Genomic DNA, 15,098 nt, shown 5'->3' with positions numbered 1-15,098 from the left:
TCATATCCACCTGGACAGTGGAAAAGGGCCATACCTGTAGGCAGGAGGGAATGTGTGTTATTTCACTTAATCTGTGGCCGAAGTAGTGTCTTTTTGGGCCCTGGATACTTCTCTGTGCAGTAAGTACCAATGGTTTCTTATCAGCTGTGATACAGCTCATGTTAGATTGTGTACATAAAATAAAAAATATAGCTCTGTTTTGGTGAATTCTCTGTTGAGTGATGAGCAGAAGTTACTTGAACAGGAATTTGGTCAAAGTTTCTTCTTTTCTCCCTTCTCATTCATTTGGGAATTTACTTCAGTGAACATACAAAAATGTTACTGTTTGAGAAAGGTGAATGTATGCAGTTATCTTTGAGAAGTCTTAACGAGTATTTTCTCTCCTTGCCTTCCAGAGATCTCCAACTTGCTAGTTGCAACCAAGAAGGCTCAGGAATGGCAGCCTGTTTATCATCTAGGGCAGCTGAGTTTCCATCGAATTCTCAAAGAAGAAATTACGCAGGTAGGTAGCTGCTGAACACTGTTTGTCTCTTAAAATCCAACAAGTAGGGCAGCCCTCCATACCCAGTCAGGTAATAGAGAATCGCTACATTATGGCTGGTTGGACAGTTCTTCTATTCCCGTTTCTCCTCAATAAAACTTTTTGAATCTTTATTTGTATTAAAGCTTCTTATTGCAGAATCTAGATGTTTACGTGGCCTTGCATGGAAAAAGAAGCAAAGCTTGGGAGTAATGCGTTTCACCAGAAATCAAATGAATATTTAAGCAATTTTCTAATGCATGTGAAAAAAGATGCTTGTAAGGTCATTATTAAAAAATCATGGAAGTCTTAGGACCTGCTGTTGCTACCTGGTTTGTTACTAAGTGTACTTGTATCTTTTAAAGCCTGGCATATTGGGGAAATGGGCAACTTGAGGTTTAAGACAATAAGCACAAAAAAGCACAGCAAAAAAGGGTAAAATATTCAAAAGGTCTGCAGAGTCTTGGCATTCAGAATCTTGTTTTCCAAACTGATGTAGCAGATATGTTCCTAAATCTTGTGACAGTCACTTGCAGTTAGTGGTGCAGGTAACCTGAATAAATTTTAAAAAACATTTGTTTGAATGCACAGATCACACTGAACGTTTCTAAAAGACTTTGCCTCTTAAATCATGCAGTTAGCTTCTTCGGTTAAATAAAGGTTCATCTTTTTTTTCTTTTTTAAAAACAAAACAAAACAAAAACATTACTGACTGGGGAAGACAGATAGAGTTTTTATCAATTGTTTTTTTGATTGGTAATTTGCAGTCAGTATGCAGACTTCCTGCAAAAATATCCCAGGACGGAATCCTCTGTTATTTAGGAGGAAATTACATTCCCAAACAAAGTGTTCCATTGAAATATTACTTCCTGAACTTTTGGAAACACATAAAAGATTGCCTCAATAGCAGCTTATTGTAAATAAGAGTTACTATTTATTCATTTGATGTTTAGTCTAATCGCAGTAAATCACACTGAGCCTGTTTGATGTTAGTGGAGATGTAATAGCCCTTTAATATCCAATGAGTTTACGGGGTAAGTGTTCTCAGAGAGACTACTAAAATGAAGAATAACATACGGTCATTGTTTTTTCCACTCTAATAATTTTAAGTACATGTAGCTAGATCAAGTGGAGGGCTAATTCTGAGAGGCAGAATTGAGTGCAGATTCAACTATTTGTGTAAACGTCTATTTGTTTGCTTCGTGTCCTGGTTTGAAAGTATATGGCGTGTTGTGTCTTAGGGTGAACATCTTGGAAGAGGGACAAGAACACAGATTTACTCAGGGATTCTCAACTACAAAGATGATGAGAATGAAGGATATCAAAATGAAAAAGAGATTAAAGTCCTCCTCAAAGTCTTGGACCCCAGCCACAGAGACATTTCTTTGGCAAGTTTTTTCTCTTTTTCTATTGTCCTGCAATACTGGGCCTCACCACATTGTAACTATGCAATGCCTGAGAAACTTAGTGTTTGTGTATGTGGTAGGGGAATGGAAAAACGCTGAAGATAGCTCTCACCGTTCCAGGTAGTCAAATCCATCACTGATCAGCCCTTTGAGAAGCTAAAAAAGTTGATTTCCTTAGACAGGAAGCAGCACTGGGTTCTGGCAGGAGTAATCCACTATTTACTTCTAGCCTGCACATGGACCCACACCTTGCAGTGGTGTGAAACGCACGGGCATACCCATACCAAGGTCTGAACTGTCGTCTGAGAGCAAGGGAGTTCAGTGAGGGCACCGCTACCTTCCAGAAACTACCTCTGCATTCTGCAGTGGGCTTGGCAGTCTGTTGCCAGCTCTGTCATCAACAAGGCCACAGGCAAGTTATTTGATGTGCATTTTGCTTAGTCATCTACTAAGAGAAGCTAATAACGCATCACAGTGGGGGTGATCAGACCTGGTATCTGTGTGTGTGCGAGAGTGCCAGGGAGAGCACAGCTTGCTTACATGACCCAGTGAACAACACATCCGCAACAGCCCTCCCCTGCCCCGTTACTGCAGCGGGACAGCATTTCCCTGCTGTTGATCCTTTTATGATCCTTTTATGTCGATCCCTTTATGCTACTGGAAAACACAGGGATCTTTTGCAAATGTTTGTGTTATTGCTGCTTTGTAGGTTTGTTAAGGGCATGGACGACGGCCACAATGATCAGCAGTTTAATGGCTAATCTCCTTCACTTTCTAACAGGCATTCTTTGAAACAGCGAGCATGATGAGGCAGGTTTCCCACAAGCACATTGTCCTCCTCCACGGAGTCTGTGTCCGGGACGTAGAAGGTGAGTTCAGTTAACATCTCTTTGGACGGATTTTGAAGCAGCAGGTTTTGGTAAGGACAGGGCAGCCATTCAGTTCAGAGCTAGCCTTGAGGGAGATGTGGTTGATTTTTCAGGGCAGACAGAAGTGGAATGGGAACAGCCAAGCAGCTGCCAAGTCCTTTCACTAACGAGTTTTCCCTTCCAGTGCTGTCTCTGAATAAAAGTGTTACAGGGTGATTCCTTGAGGTCAGAAAGCCAAGTGCTGACAGTAGCGTCAATACAAACTAGCCTTCTAGCAGCAGCCATTTCCCTGGCAAGGCTCTGCCCCGTGGCCTTGGAAATGCTTTGTTCCAAGTTTTCTGGTCTTTTACTATGCAAAGCCTCTCTTGGCAGCCTTTTAGTTTGGACTCTTTGAGCACTGAAATAAACTTTAAGAAGGTGGAATAATGACATCTTACAACCAGTTTGCACTGAAGTGGGGGGTGGAAAGAGAAGTTGGGAACAGGCCTATTAGGTTTCTCCAGACACTGGTCATTGCAATACTGCCATTATGTACCCGACTTTGTAGATGTCATGGTTGAAGAGTTTGTTGAATTTGGGCCTCTGGATTTGTTTATGCATCGGAAAAGTGAACTCCTGACAACTCCTTGGAAATTCAAAGTAGCCAAGCAACTTGCAAGTGCACTAAGCTACCTGGTAAGAAGGCACCTTGAGAAAAGCATTGTCTATAGCTTGCTGCAATCTAAGGCTACACAGATTTCATCTGCGTTAGTAACTAATGAATTTCCTCTCGCAGGCAGTGGGACTGTGCAATGTATAGAATTTTTTTAAAAAAATCTTTATATTACTTTAAATAAGCCAAACACTCTTCATGCTTGTGTTTGCCACTGGTTCCTTGTTTGTAGTTGCAAGTCAGTGTTCCATTTCTGCAGTTTTTCTTGTCATGAAACAGGAATCAAATGTTGGTCTTTTTTCTAAAATCTATCAGACCTACAAATACTAATGCTTAAGAGTGAACAGCATGTTCCTACTTCTCCTTTCCCTCTTTTTCTCTAGGATGATTTCTTCCAAGCTGTATTTTTGGATTTCAGCTTGGAGTATTCTACAGTGATTCCCCCCATGCCATAGGTGTTAGAGCACTTGCTGAGCATTGCTAGCTCATTGCACTCACCGTTTTCTTTCCCTACCTTACTGTAGGAGGATAAGGATTTGGTACATGGAAATGTGTGTACTAAAAACATCCTACTGGCAAGAGAGGGAATTGATACTGAATATGGTCCTTTCATAAAGCTGAGCGACCCAGGAATACCAATAACCGTGCTGTCCAGACAAGGTATGCTACAGGAATCGGATTTTTCTCTTCAATGTGGTGGGGAAGGGGGAGGGAAATAATGAAGATTACACCAGCTAGAATTGGTTCTCAAATAACAGCAATCAGCTTTTGTGAAGCTGAAAACTACACTGAACCAAAGGGGTGTTGCTGATGGTCAGTGCTTGTTGTATTCATTTCTCCTAAAGTCATGTGAAAGTCCAGTGAGATAATATAGGAGGAGTCTTAGTTTCTGGATGGCTCAAAGCTAGAGCTTATAAAAGCCACAAAAATGTCCGTATGAGAACAGGGATTTGAGAATCAAGATTTCCCTGAAACTGGACAAATACTGCAGCTTTCGTTTATTTTAGTTAAGCAGCTGTTAGGCAAGAAGAAGTAAGCTGGAAGTCTTAAGCCCTTCAATATTAATTCCAAAATGCTCTGGTTCTGTCTTTTATCTAAGAATGTGTCGAGCGAATCCCCTGGATTGCACCTGAATGTGTTGAAGACTCAAAAAATTTAAGCATTGCAGCAGATAAGTGGAGTTTTGGTACAACGCTGTGGGAAATCTGCTACAATGGAGAAATACCACTGAAAGACAAGACGTTAGCAGAGGTAAAACTACATTATATTAACTTTATCAGGGCATGCATCCTCTTTGGCACTTCAGTTTCTATACCCAATTTAAGTTGCTTTCAACTTGTACCAAAACCAGCTCAGCTGTACTTGACAAGGGGCGAATGCTGTTTAAATTGCCACAGATCACAGCAGAAATTGTTGTCCTTACTACAAAGATGCTGTTTATTGCTTCAACCTGACCTTGTTGGTGATTCTCAGAATGCAGCATGGTGACAACTGAACAGAGCTTCTGATGCCGTCACACCTGTCCTTTTCTAATCAATACGTCCAGTTAAAAACTTACTCAGGTTCTGCTTAAAAGCACCTAGTTTTCTGTTCTTGTTTGTTCCTTTTGGACATTGGCTCGTAACTAGTCTCCTTGGGACTCCACATTGCTTGATCTGAAAGCTTAAAAAAAAATCGTTCTACTTTACTGCTGGCAGTTTCTGTTCATCACTGCCAGAGTCCCTCAGCATTGTTCCATATCAGCCTTTTCTCTCTTGAAGTTTTGCTGTGTTGGGAAGGTGATGGAGCAAGGCAGCTGCTGCTTGCCTGAAGGAAATGACTTGAGTACTTGAGTCACTGCCTGAGTTGTTTTAACAGGAGGTAACTGAAAGGAACTTGCTGCCCTGGCTGCAGGTTACCTCCTGCATGTGGTAGACGGCTGGGTAGTTTTGCTTTGAGCTTTTGCACAAGGCCACCCTCGTCCCATCTGTCCCAGAGCTCTTACCTTCTCAGAGTTTGTGAAGAGCAGCCAGTATTATGTTGTTTCTTTGGCAAGTGCTTCCATGTGGCCATGTGTCCCAGTGCCTAAGTAACGTGGTGAGCCTGGCGCCTGGCAGAAAAATACCTTCTGAAAGGTGAAATGCTCCGCACATACTGCGAACTGCATGTGCTGTAAGTGGTTGCTCCAGACGGCACCAGACTCAATAATAGCTCTCTACTAGCAGATGATTTAGAGTCACTGCTGAAAAGGAGGATGAACTTACGAAAAAGTTCCTGAGTTCAGGCTCTTACGGTCACACCTTCTGATACAGAACATGGGTTGATGGAGTTACAAGCTAAAATTCATGCAGGAGTTTCCATTCTGTTATGGTTGCCCCAGCTGATCTCGGAGGTCTTTTCCAACCTTAATGATTCTGTGATTCTGTGATTTGCACCTTACAGAAGGAGAGGTTCTACGAGGGGCATTTCGTGCTGGCAACACCATCATGCAAGGAACTAGCTGACCTGATGAAACAGTGCATGAACTACGATCCCCACCAGAGACCCTTCTTCAGAGCAATCATGAGAGACATCAACAAACTGGAGGAGCAAAGTAAGGCTTGGTTTTGCTTGTTGGCTGAAGGGTTGGATAAAGAAGGCCTGTTTTTTTGGCTAAGTTGGACACCTTACAGTGGCATTGTTGCATGGTGACAGTATTGTAGAATATCCTGAGTTGGAAGGGACCCACAAGGATCATCGAGTCCAACTCGATGATGCAGCTTCATGCCATTCCCTCAGGTCCTATTGCTAGTCACCAGAGAGAAGAGATCCTGTTACTCTGAATCCTGTTTCTCCATATACCACAAATTATAAATCCTTTCTTATCTTTACAGCAGCTGCTATAAAATCAGTTGACACGATTTTGTCATATGTTCCATTTTTGTTTATGTAAGAACAGATTTATTTTTAGTAAGAGTCTGCTAATATGCAGGTGTTTTTTTAATCTTTGAGCCTTAGAAACCATTTATTGTAACGTGTAGCCCTTGTACAAAACAGGCTCCTCTCCACAGTGATCTTGCAGGTGGATACTTTGTCAGATACCCACTTGCTGCTCCTCTGCGGAATAAAATTCCTGCCTTCACAGCTTGTAAACAAAGAAGCTAGAAGGAACATGTGCTGACTGTGTTCTACGAAACAAGGTGTTTTAGAACTTAGTGGGCATTACAAGTAGGCAATTGAGCAGCAGCATCTCAGGAATTAGGAATCTCAGTAACAACGCAATGTACGGTTGTATTGACGGGAGCTGTCCTTATGACAGTGGAAGTGCCCCTTTCTATAGATTAAGTGCAAATAGGATGCAAGTGTTTAATTTGTACTGAATATGTGGCTTAAGTTATGCTGGTGTTTACTGCCATTTGATAGTCTGTATTTTATGCAACAGCTTAAGTTAGTTTTAAGGCAATCCTTGAGATCCATGAGATTTCCACAGGGCTCGCGTGACTGAATCAGAGCATTAACAACATTCCTGGTTCACCTTCTTTTGTAGTTACTAAAGAGCAGCTAACAGAAAATCAGCGTGTAATAAGGGCAAAGCTGTACTGCCCATCTAGCAGTACAGAGTCAGAAGGGGAATAACTCCTGCAGGGCGGGAAGTACTGTGGGAAGTACTGTGAGAGAAAACTGAGTCAGAGTCTGCAGAAAGACCCAGCAAGCAAATGATGGACTGGCACATGCAAATGGGAGGAATTCCCTGTCAACAAATAGGCAAGGGTTAAATAATAGGTTGGGACAGCAGGGAGAGAGGCACTTAGAGCAGCAGGTTGGAAGTGACCAAGGATACCTTGAAGTGTCAAGACCAAGAAGTCCTTGCAGAAGGGTCTGCCTAACTTAGGACATTTTTTTCCCCTCCCAGATCCTGATATTGTCTCAGAGAAGAAGCCCGTTACAGAGGTCGACCCCACGCTCTTCGAAAAACGATTCTTGAAGAGGATCCGTGATTTGGGAGAGGTAAGAGGAATGTCAGCTTTAGATCCCTGTGCTGGAAGCCAGAAATACAACTTTTTCTGGACCAGGTTGCCATTAAGTCCAGTTAGGGCTGAGCATGAAGGGCAGCTGCAAAAATTTTTGCACGCGGTATGGGGGTGGTGGAGGCAACGCGAGGAGGAGGCTTTTTGTATGCACTAGGCCTGCTCAGGGGCACGGGCGGCAGGGAATTCCTGGTGAATCCAGCTTCAAGAAAGTAGGTGTGCTCTGTATGAAAATTCAGGCAGTCTTCTGGGGATAGCCAGTTAACAGTGATTGTGTTTGCAGGCTTGTTACTAAGGGGAATTTCTGGTCTCTTGGTCTCTGTGTTTTTATAGAAATGAGAGTGTGTGTGTGTACATAGCTCCGTGTGCTTTCTGTGTCGCAGCAGGAAGATGTGAATTGTAAATGCCTGAAGTAGTGCATCAGTGACGTTACGGTTACTGAGCATTGTGTTAAATAATGTTATCTTTTCTTTGACAATTAGGGCCACTTTGGCAAGGTTGAACTGTGCAGATACGATCCAGAAGGCGACAACACAGGAGAACAAGTGGCAGTTAAATCTCTAAAGCCGGAGAGCGGAGGGAATCACATTGCTGACCTCAAGAAGGAAATAGAAATCTTGAGGAATCTTTATCACGAGAACATTGTCAAATATAAGGGAATTTGCACAGAAGACGGTAAATCTTCATAAAGAATACTAAAACTATATACCAAAGTATAAAAGTTTTCCTTTAAAAGTTAAGCATTTTAAAAAGTAGAACAGTCCTAGTTCTATCTTACGGGTTTAGATCTCTTTCTTCATGGAAGAAGCAGCAGTTTCTCTGAGAGGCAGAAGGAGGCAGAAGTTGTCCTCTTCCTGCCCATTTTTGTGCTTAGCTAACTTTGATGTGACCAAAGGGGTTGATGATCTCACTAAATCCATTAAAAGGAATGAGCCACCTGGGCAGGGTGGTGGTTTCTGTGTTCCAGGAGTGAGCTGACAGCATCAGCCAGGTCATAACCCCATAAACCGCGGTATCATCAAAGAGAGCTCCATTGCCTCATACTTTGCATTTGCAAAAGCGATTATTTTAAGTTAATATTTAAAAGCCTTAAGAACTTTATATTCAGTAATTGTGCTGCCTGGAATAGATTCTCCTCTGTATTGGTACAATGACTGATGCGGGAGGTAGCCCATAGTCTGGCCAAGGTTGTCAGTATTATTCCAGAACAAATATTACCAGTGCTGTGGGCCTTGTACAAGAGGTGTTAATGACATAAAGGGATGCATGCTCGCAAATTAAGCATACGCTCTTGTTTTTAGGAGGAAATGGGATTAAACTCATCATGGAATTTCTTCCTTCTGGGAGCTTAAAGGAGTATCTGCCACGGAACAAGAACAAAATCAATCTCAAACAACTTCTCAAATATGCAGTTCAGATCTGCAAGGTGAGCATGGCACCAGAGACTTCCTGCCAACTCCTCTGTTTGATTAGTTTAATTATTAGTTTAATTAGTTTATTTCATTTTGTAGAGTAAGGGAGAAGGGAAAGGGAGGCTTGCTTTGTAAACAAAACCATTCTCGTTGCTTTGTCCCCAAGAACCTGTATCCTAAAGCAGTCTCTCCAGTGTTGCAGATGCTATTGGCACAAAGATCAGCAAGGCAGTAATTATTTGGTTCGCTTGCATAAAAGATTACTATGAGAAGTTGTTGTTCCTACTACAGAATTGGAAGTAATAGAGAGGAGGGAGAACAACATTTAGAAATGGTGTGCAGGTAAGAGGGAAGGAGCAATCTGCAAATCTTGTAAGTGAGGAAGGGATGCAAGTGCACAGTACAGCGAGTGAGACTGCGTGAAGCAACGCGCTTTAAGAGGCTGCGGCTTTGTGATTAGGGTGGACCAGGCAATTAGAAGAAGCATAAACACAGACATCAGCTCTAGCAGCACACAAAGAAACGTGTCATGGAGAGGTGGTTGTGGACACGGTGGTCGCTTGGCTGAAAGTTAAACAGAGTAAAAGCAGAAGCACAACAAACTGCCTCAACAGGGGGAAATCAAAGGCAGAGTTTAGAGGGAGGATGTGGGTCAGAAAAGGACCCTGGGAAGTGCCAACAGGAGAGCCTGCCATTTGAATATCTGCCTGGAGTATTACCAGATGAATAAGGGAGCATTTGAGGGGGAAATTGGAAGAAAAACAGTGACATAAATGTTGGAGAAACTAGAGTAAAAGTCTTTCTTCTCTTGCAGGGAATGCACTATTTGGGCTCCCGTCAGTATGTGCATCGTGACCTAGCAGCAAGAAATGTCCTTGTTGAAAGTGAGAACAGAGTGAAGATTGGTGATTTTGGTCTCACCAAAGCAATTGAGACTGATAAGGAGTACTACACTGTCAAAGATGACCTCGACAGCCCTGTTTTTTGGTAATAAATTAGAACTAATTTTCATTAATCAGACTGTGCAGCAGAATAACCTGTCTGCTCCCATAAGCTTAGGCGTTTAAGCGTCCTGATAATTTTACCTATTTTGGTAAGAGGCCTCAATAAAGAGACGGTATCAGAGCAAGAAAGAGGCACATGGTAGATTATACCTGAGATATGTAATCTGTGTAAGTATAGATTATAATCTGCTCTTGTGTTATTAATTTCTTCCTGCATTGAATGATGTATTTTTTGCATTATTTTGTATTTGTTTTTGGTCTCCTTAGTCTCACAGTGATTTGCTGTGTAACAGTTACACCCTGTTCACTACTTCTGTGGCATTCCAAGCCCTATGGACACTTTAATGTATAAGGCCTCTATAAATGCAGAGCGCACCTCTTCAATTTGCTTACCTTAGATATGTGTACTTACGAGTAAATCTGTGCAGCTGTGAATAAAAATGTAACACTGTCACGTTGTGTCCACAGGTATGCTCCAGAATGCTTGCTTCAGAGTAAATTTTACATCGCTTCAGATGTCTGGTCGTTTGGGGTGACACTGTATGAGCTGCTAACCTACTGTGATTCGGAGTCCAGCCCGATGGCGGTAAGTGGTTGTGAAAGAAACTGCTGTTAAGGCTGCTTAAATCAGTTGTTTTTTTTTGTTGTTTTGTTTTACTTTTTAAACAAGAAACGGAAAGAATTTCTCTTCTGAAAACAACCCTCGAGGTTGTCTTTCACTAAGACAGAGGTAAGTTGGGGTGACAGGCTGCACGTCCTGGCGAGGAAACTCAATTTACAGATGTCACTCCCCGTTTTCTAATGTGTGTGTGTATGGGGCACGTTACCTGCATGGCAGTCATCTACAGTTTCTTTTCATTTTGAGTTTGAAATGCCATCTTGATGTCAAATTGCAGGAGTCTGGATTTGTGCTGGGTAAGAGGATGCACAGCTGACTCTTGCTCTTTTCACAGGAGTTCTTGAAAATGATCGGTCCCACGCAGGGTCAGATGACAGTAGCACGGCTCGTGCGCGTCTTACAAGAAGAAAAGCGTTTGCCACGTCCTCCCAACTGCCCAGAAGAGGTAACACAGCTACACTTTTATAATTTTATAAACTAACACTAGCAAACAATTTTACACTTCTATAATCTTCTTCCTTTTACAGTGAACTAGCAGCAAAAGCACCACACATTTGTTTTGGATACGCTCTCAGTGAGAAGTGCTTCAGCTCTATTAGAAAGGCATTTGCAAGTTTTTTTTAAGTATTATCTTTAAATGTTTTTCAGCACTGATTTTACCACATTGCAACATCCCTGCAGAGAGGTTAAGAACTTGGCTAAAGGACCTGGTTCCACATAAAATTCATTTGGAGTCCTTGAGTTTTGAAGTACAGTTCCTGGGTGTTTGGCAGTCCAGACTGCTGTCCCCAGCAGACCCTGCCCCGTGGCCTCTTGCCCGTGGAGGAGCCAGGGGCTGGCTGCGCTGCGCCGGGGACGGGCTGTGGGCTGTCGGAGGCAGGATGCTGCTGGTCAGTGCGGCGCAGGGCAGGGCAGGCAGCTGCCGCAGCGACTCGGGAGGATGGGGAGGGGAGCTGTGTGTGGGCCCCGGCCTGGAAGGGCTCAGCACCAGCAGGTCCTGGTCGCCAGCGAGCTCCTGGTGCCCAGACGGGTGCAACACTGAGAGGTGCGTCAGGCTGCCAGTCAGTCCTCTAGCTCCAGGTGCTGTTGGTTAAGCAGTGCCCTAGCCACTGATAGGCAATTACTAGATATTGTGACTAAACAAACACTCCTGAAACTAACAAAGCTGTTGCATTGTTTTCAGCTGTTTACATTATTACTGTGTCAGTGGTTTGTGCTATCAAACATACACCTTTACATAGACAAAACCAAAAAAAGCCCTGCTTTCAAAAACTTGCCAGTTCTGAGCAGAATCCTTGGCATGTTTCTATCCTGCGTTCTTGACTTCACAGCAGTAAGAATCAGGTCTATGATGTTCATTGGAGATACAAATCGTTTTACTCAGCCTTTAAAAATTTCTCTTTTTTTCTGCTAGGTTGACCAGCTGATGAGGAAATGCTGGATATTCAAGCATGATAAACGGACAACCTTTCACAACCTGATTCAAGGATTTGAAACAATTATGAGCAAAATATAATTAATTTTTTATAATGTCAGTGCTTTAAATGTGTGTCAAAATATAAATGCCCAGACCTTTCATTTTTTAACTACTGTAATTTGTATTCTGACTGTGCTAATGTGTTCAAAGGATTATTTTTCCAACAGGTTTCCTTTTTTTATTTAGTCAACAGTTGGATCAAATTGATTTAAAAGGTATGGCAGAAACAATAGCTTCAACTCCTTTTACGCCAGTTACTGCAACACAGTTTCACCTTTATTTGATTATGGTCTTGCTCCAATTTGAACTGTCCAGATAAACGTGAGCTGAAAGAGCAGTGTCAAAAAAAATGCTACAGTTCTCAGTGCATGGATCTCAGTGCAACCTGTAGCATTTAAAACAAGTCTGTGGTTCACATTTATTCCGTGAACCTAGTGGACATAAGAGAACTCATAATTTTTATGGCGTTTTTGAGGAAGCTTTTAGAAAATTTTGGCTGAGGTGCACTTACCTTTCAGTAACAAAAAAAGCAACTTGGGCGCAAAAATTCAGAGAAAACAGTATCATAACTCTTCGTAAGCCATTTGCGGTTCTGCGCTCTCAATCATATTTAAAAAAAAATTTGCTTTACCATCATGTTTCAAAAAGGGGGAAAAAAAAAAAAGCATGAATCAGCATGCGTTTCATTGAGAAACCCCGTCTCTGGATAAATGCATTTACTTTTCCTAGCCCATCTGCCCCCCCCCCATTACACACTTCTACCCCCTGAAGCTTCCACCAGTTATGTAGCTATTGAACATGCAAACAAACATGTTGATCTTCAGCTTGTGTTGCAGGTAAGCCACAGTGCACGGTGTGGGGAAATGTACGCAGGAAAACATATAACTTCTTTGGGGCTAGAAAAGAAAATTAAGCCATGTACAGACTGGGGGGAGACACTCCCCTAGCAAAGAATAATTTTGTAAAGGAGAGGACTGAACACCAGGAAAACTGTCCCTAGGAGAGGGAAAGAACACCTCAGACACATAAAATAGGTGTCTTGTTATCAGCAGTGCCACCAGAGGAGTGCACACCGTACTTTTTTTTTTTTTTTTTTGTCAGTTTTGGCCAGCATGTTAATTCATTTTAGCAGTTTTTCAGTAAAGCTGCTCCCTTGATGCAAGGTGATTATGCTTTAAATAATATCACTGGCCTTTGTTTAATTTGACTTAGTCTCCAGCCATATGCTTGTGAAGTATTTGGTTGACCAGGAGTGCCAGAGCCCAGCTGGGGCAGACTGGGACCAGGGAAGTTTTATTGTCAGGACCAGATCCAGCATTTAAACTGTAATTGAGTCAAGTGAAGGAGTGTAGTCTCGTTTTGTACATCTGTCAGTCTTTGATGAACAGTAGTTTAACTGGAAACCTATTGCTGACCCGCGTCCTAGCACTTGGGCAACACTGTTTTTCCACCAAACCTGGATTTTGAAAGTGCTTTGAGGAAATAGTTCTGGCAATAACAGAGAAAGATGTCTTTAACTATCTATCTATATATATATAGAAAATTGTAATTATGAGCAGCAACCAGGTCAGATTTATTTTTACAGTATTACCTGTTTTTTTCTGTATGTCACGTATGAGCCCGACTTAAATCTGTAAGCACTTTGTTACTCTTTATACAAAGAAATTAATAAAGTTTTTTTTTTCCTCCATTTGTTTCTTTTTACATCATCTATTAAAGCTTTTTAAAGTGTGTATGCCATAGGAATAGTGCTCAGAACATGTCCTTAAAACAACCTTCCCCTACCTTCTAAGCTCACTTTAACCAGTAGTCCAGAGATGGTTCTGTTCCACAGAATGCCACTTTAAAGGTGTACCAACAATGTATTTTTCATTGAAAAGGGTAACAGGTTGAGCAAGTTCCATATATAAAGAGTTTGAACAAAATATTACAAGTGAACTTATCAATACATACCGAATCCCAGAAAAACTTAAGTCCATAAACTGCATGGGTAGGTGGCTGTCTTAAGCCTTTCCTGCCTGCATGCCCAGTGCAGACTATCTTAGCTATAGAACATAGTAAGTGAGGGAGGAGAGGATTTTTTTTTTTAAGCCTTGAAAATACGTATCCTGGTCACATCACAAAGCTTGACCTGCCATTTTAAGACTTTCTTTAAAAAGAAAAAATATCCGTATTGAAAAAATGGCTTCACTACTGTCTGCTGAGCTAGAGCAAGAGTAAGCTGGCCTGCTGGTGCCATCTCAGTGGCATCATTGCGTGAACTAACTCCAAAATCATTTGCAACAGGATTCTAGGGCAGCAAACCCACACTGTCCATCACAGTTGGCTGGCTCATAATTTGTCACAAACACTGATATACAAACAACACCAACAACAAAGCTTTCTAACGCTTCAGCTACAAGGCTTAACAGCAGGAAAAAAAAAGCCTGTACCAAAGGTGCTTAATTAATAAGCCAAAAACGCCCAAGTCTTTTTAAACACTGAAAATTAAAAAGAAATCCAATCAAGCTGCCTTGCTCAACAAGCCTCCCTGCACGCAGCCTGCATGGGGCTGAGCCGGTATTCTGTGTGCTAGGTGAACAAGTAAATAGCTTTCCCTTTGAATAAGAATTCCTTTGTGCAAAAGGCAAGCTGTAAGAAGGAACAAAAACTGGAGCCAGGATGCTCTGCTCTAGCAGGCTTTGGGTTGCAGCAAATTTCTAAAGACACTTGGAAAAAAAAAAAAAAAAACACAAAAAAAGGATGGAGAGCAGGGAGGCAGGACTGAAGAAGTCATCTGAGCCCATTAAGATTGCTTCTGCTCTAAGTCAGAAACATCCAGAAAAAGTAAACTAGACAGCATATACACCTTCTTCCCCTTGTGGTTACCTCTAACAATCACCTACCACGTCCGCGTGTTTCCAGCAGCCCTACGGCCATACGGTCCTGTTGGGAGGAGGATGGGTGCAGGAACAGCAAACCAACTGCGCTCAGAGATTTTAGGAGACTCCACAGACACTGTTCTATTCTCGGCTCCATTCACAAACTAAATTACTTACTCCAAGGAAAAGCTGTGGATTCTTTGCCTAGAAGCAGATAAAGGTTACTCCATCGTTGAGATGTCACCTATCCGAACACAATTCAGTATTGTGAGGCAGCACACAGTACAGCATC

At 42.1% G+C, this 15,098-nt stretch overlaps 1 protein-coding gene across 2 annotated transcripts in view; it reads left to right on the top strand.

The window, feature by feature from the left end:
• The window catches only part of JAK1 (Janus kinase 1), a 58,677-nt gene extending 45,042 nt beyond the window's left edge, over window positions 1-13,635 (top strand). For both annotated transcript variants that reach the window (XM_083845690.1, XM_083845689.1), the window contains exons 12-25: window positions 396-502; window positions 1,762-1,908; window positions 2,708-2,795; window positions 3,343-3,470; window positions 3,972-4,107; window positions 4,547-4,698; window positions 5,869-6,019; window positions 7,319-7,413; window positions 7,916-8,108; window positions 8,735-8,859; window positions 9,660-9,832; window positions 10,318-10,435; window positions 10,803-10,913; window positions 11,883-13,635. In XM_083845690.1, the coding sequence (XP_083701816.1) occupies window positions 396-502; window positions 1,762-1,908; window positions 2,708-2,795; window positions 3,343-3,470; window positions 3,972-4,107; window positions 4,547-4,698; window positions 5,869-6,019; window positions 7,319-7,413; window positions 7,916-8,108; window positions 8,735-8,859; window positions 9,660-9,832; window positions 10,318-10,435; window positions 10,803-10,913; window positions 11,883-11,984 (1,826 nt within the window). In that variant the 3' untranslated portion in view covers window positions 11,985-13,635. The remainder of the gene's footprint in view (window positions 1-395; window positions 503-1,761; window positions 1,909-2,707; window positions 2,796-3,342; window positions 3,471-3,971; window positions 4,108-4,546; window positions 4,699-5,868; window positions 6,020-7,318; window positions 7,414-7,915; window positions 8,109-8,734; window positions 8,860-9,659; window positions 9,833-10,317; window positions 10,436-10,802; window positions 10,914-11,882) is intronic.
• Window positions 13,636-15,098: the final 1,463 nt, after the last annotated feature.

Source organism: Anser anser (genome assembly GCF_964211835.1).
Source record: "Anser anser genome assembly, chromosome: 8".
NCBI lineage: Eukaryota > Metazoa > Chordata > Aves > Anseriformes > Anatidae > Anser > Anser anser.
The sequence above is the reverse complement of the archived record's forward strand: the minus strand, read 5'-3'. Positions and strand labels throughout refer to the sequence as shown.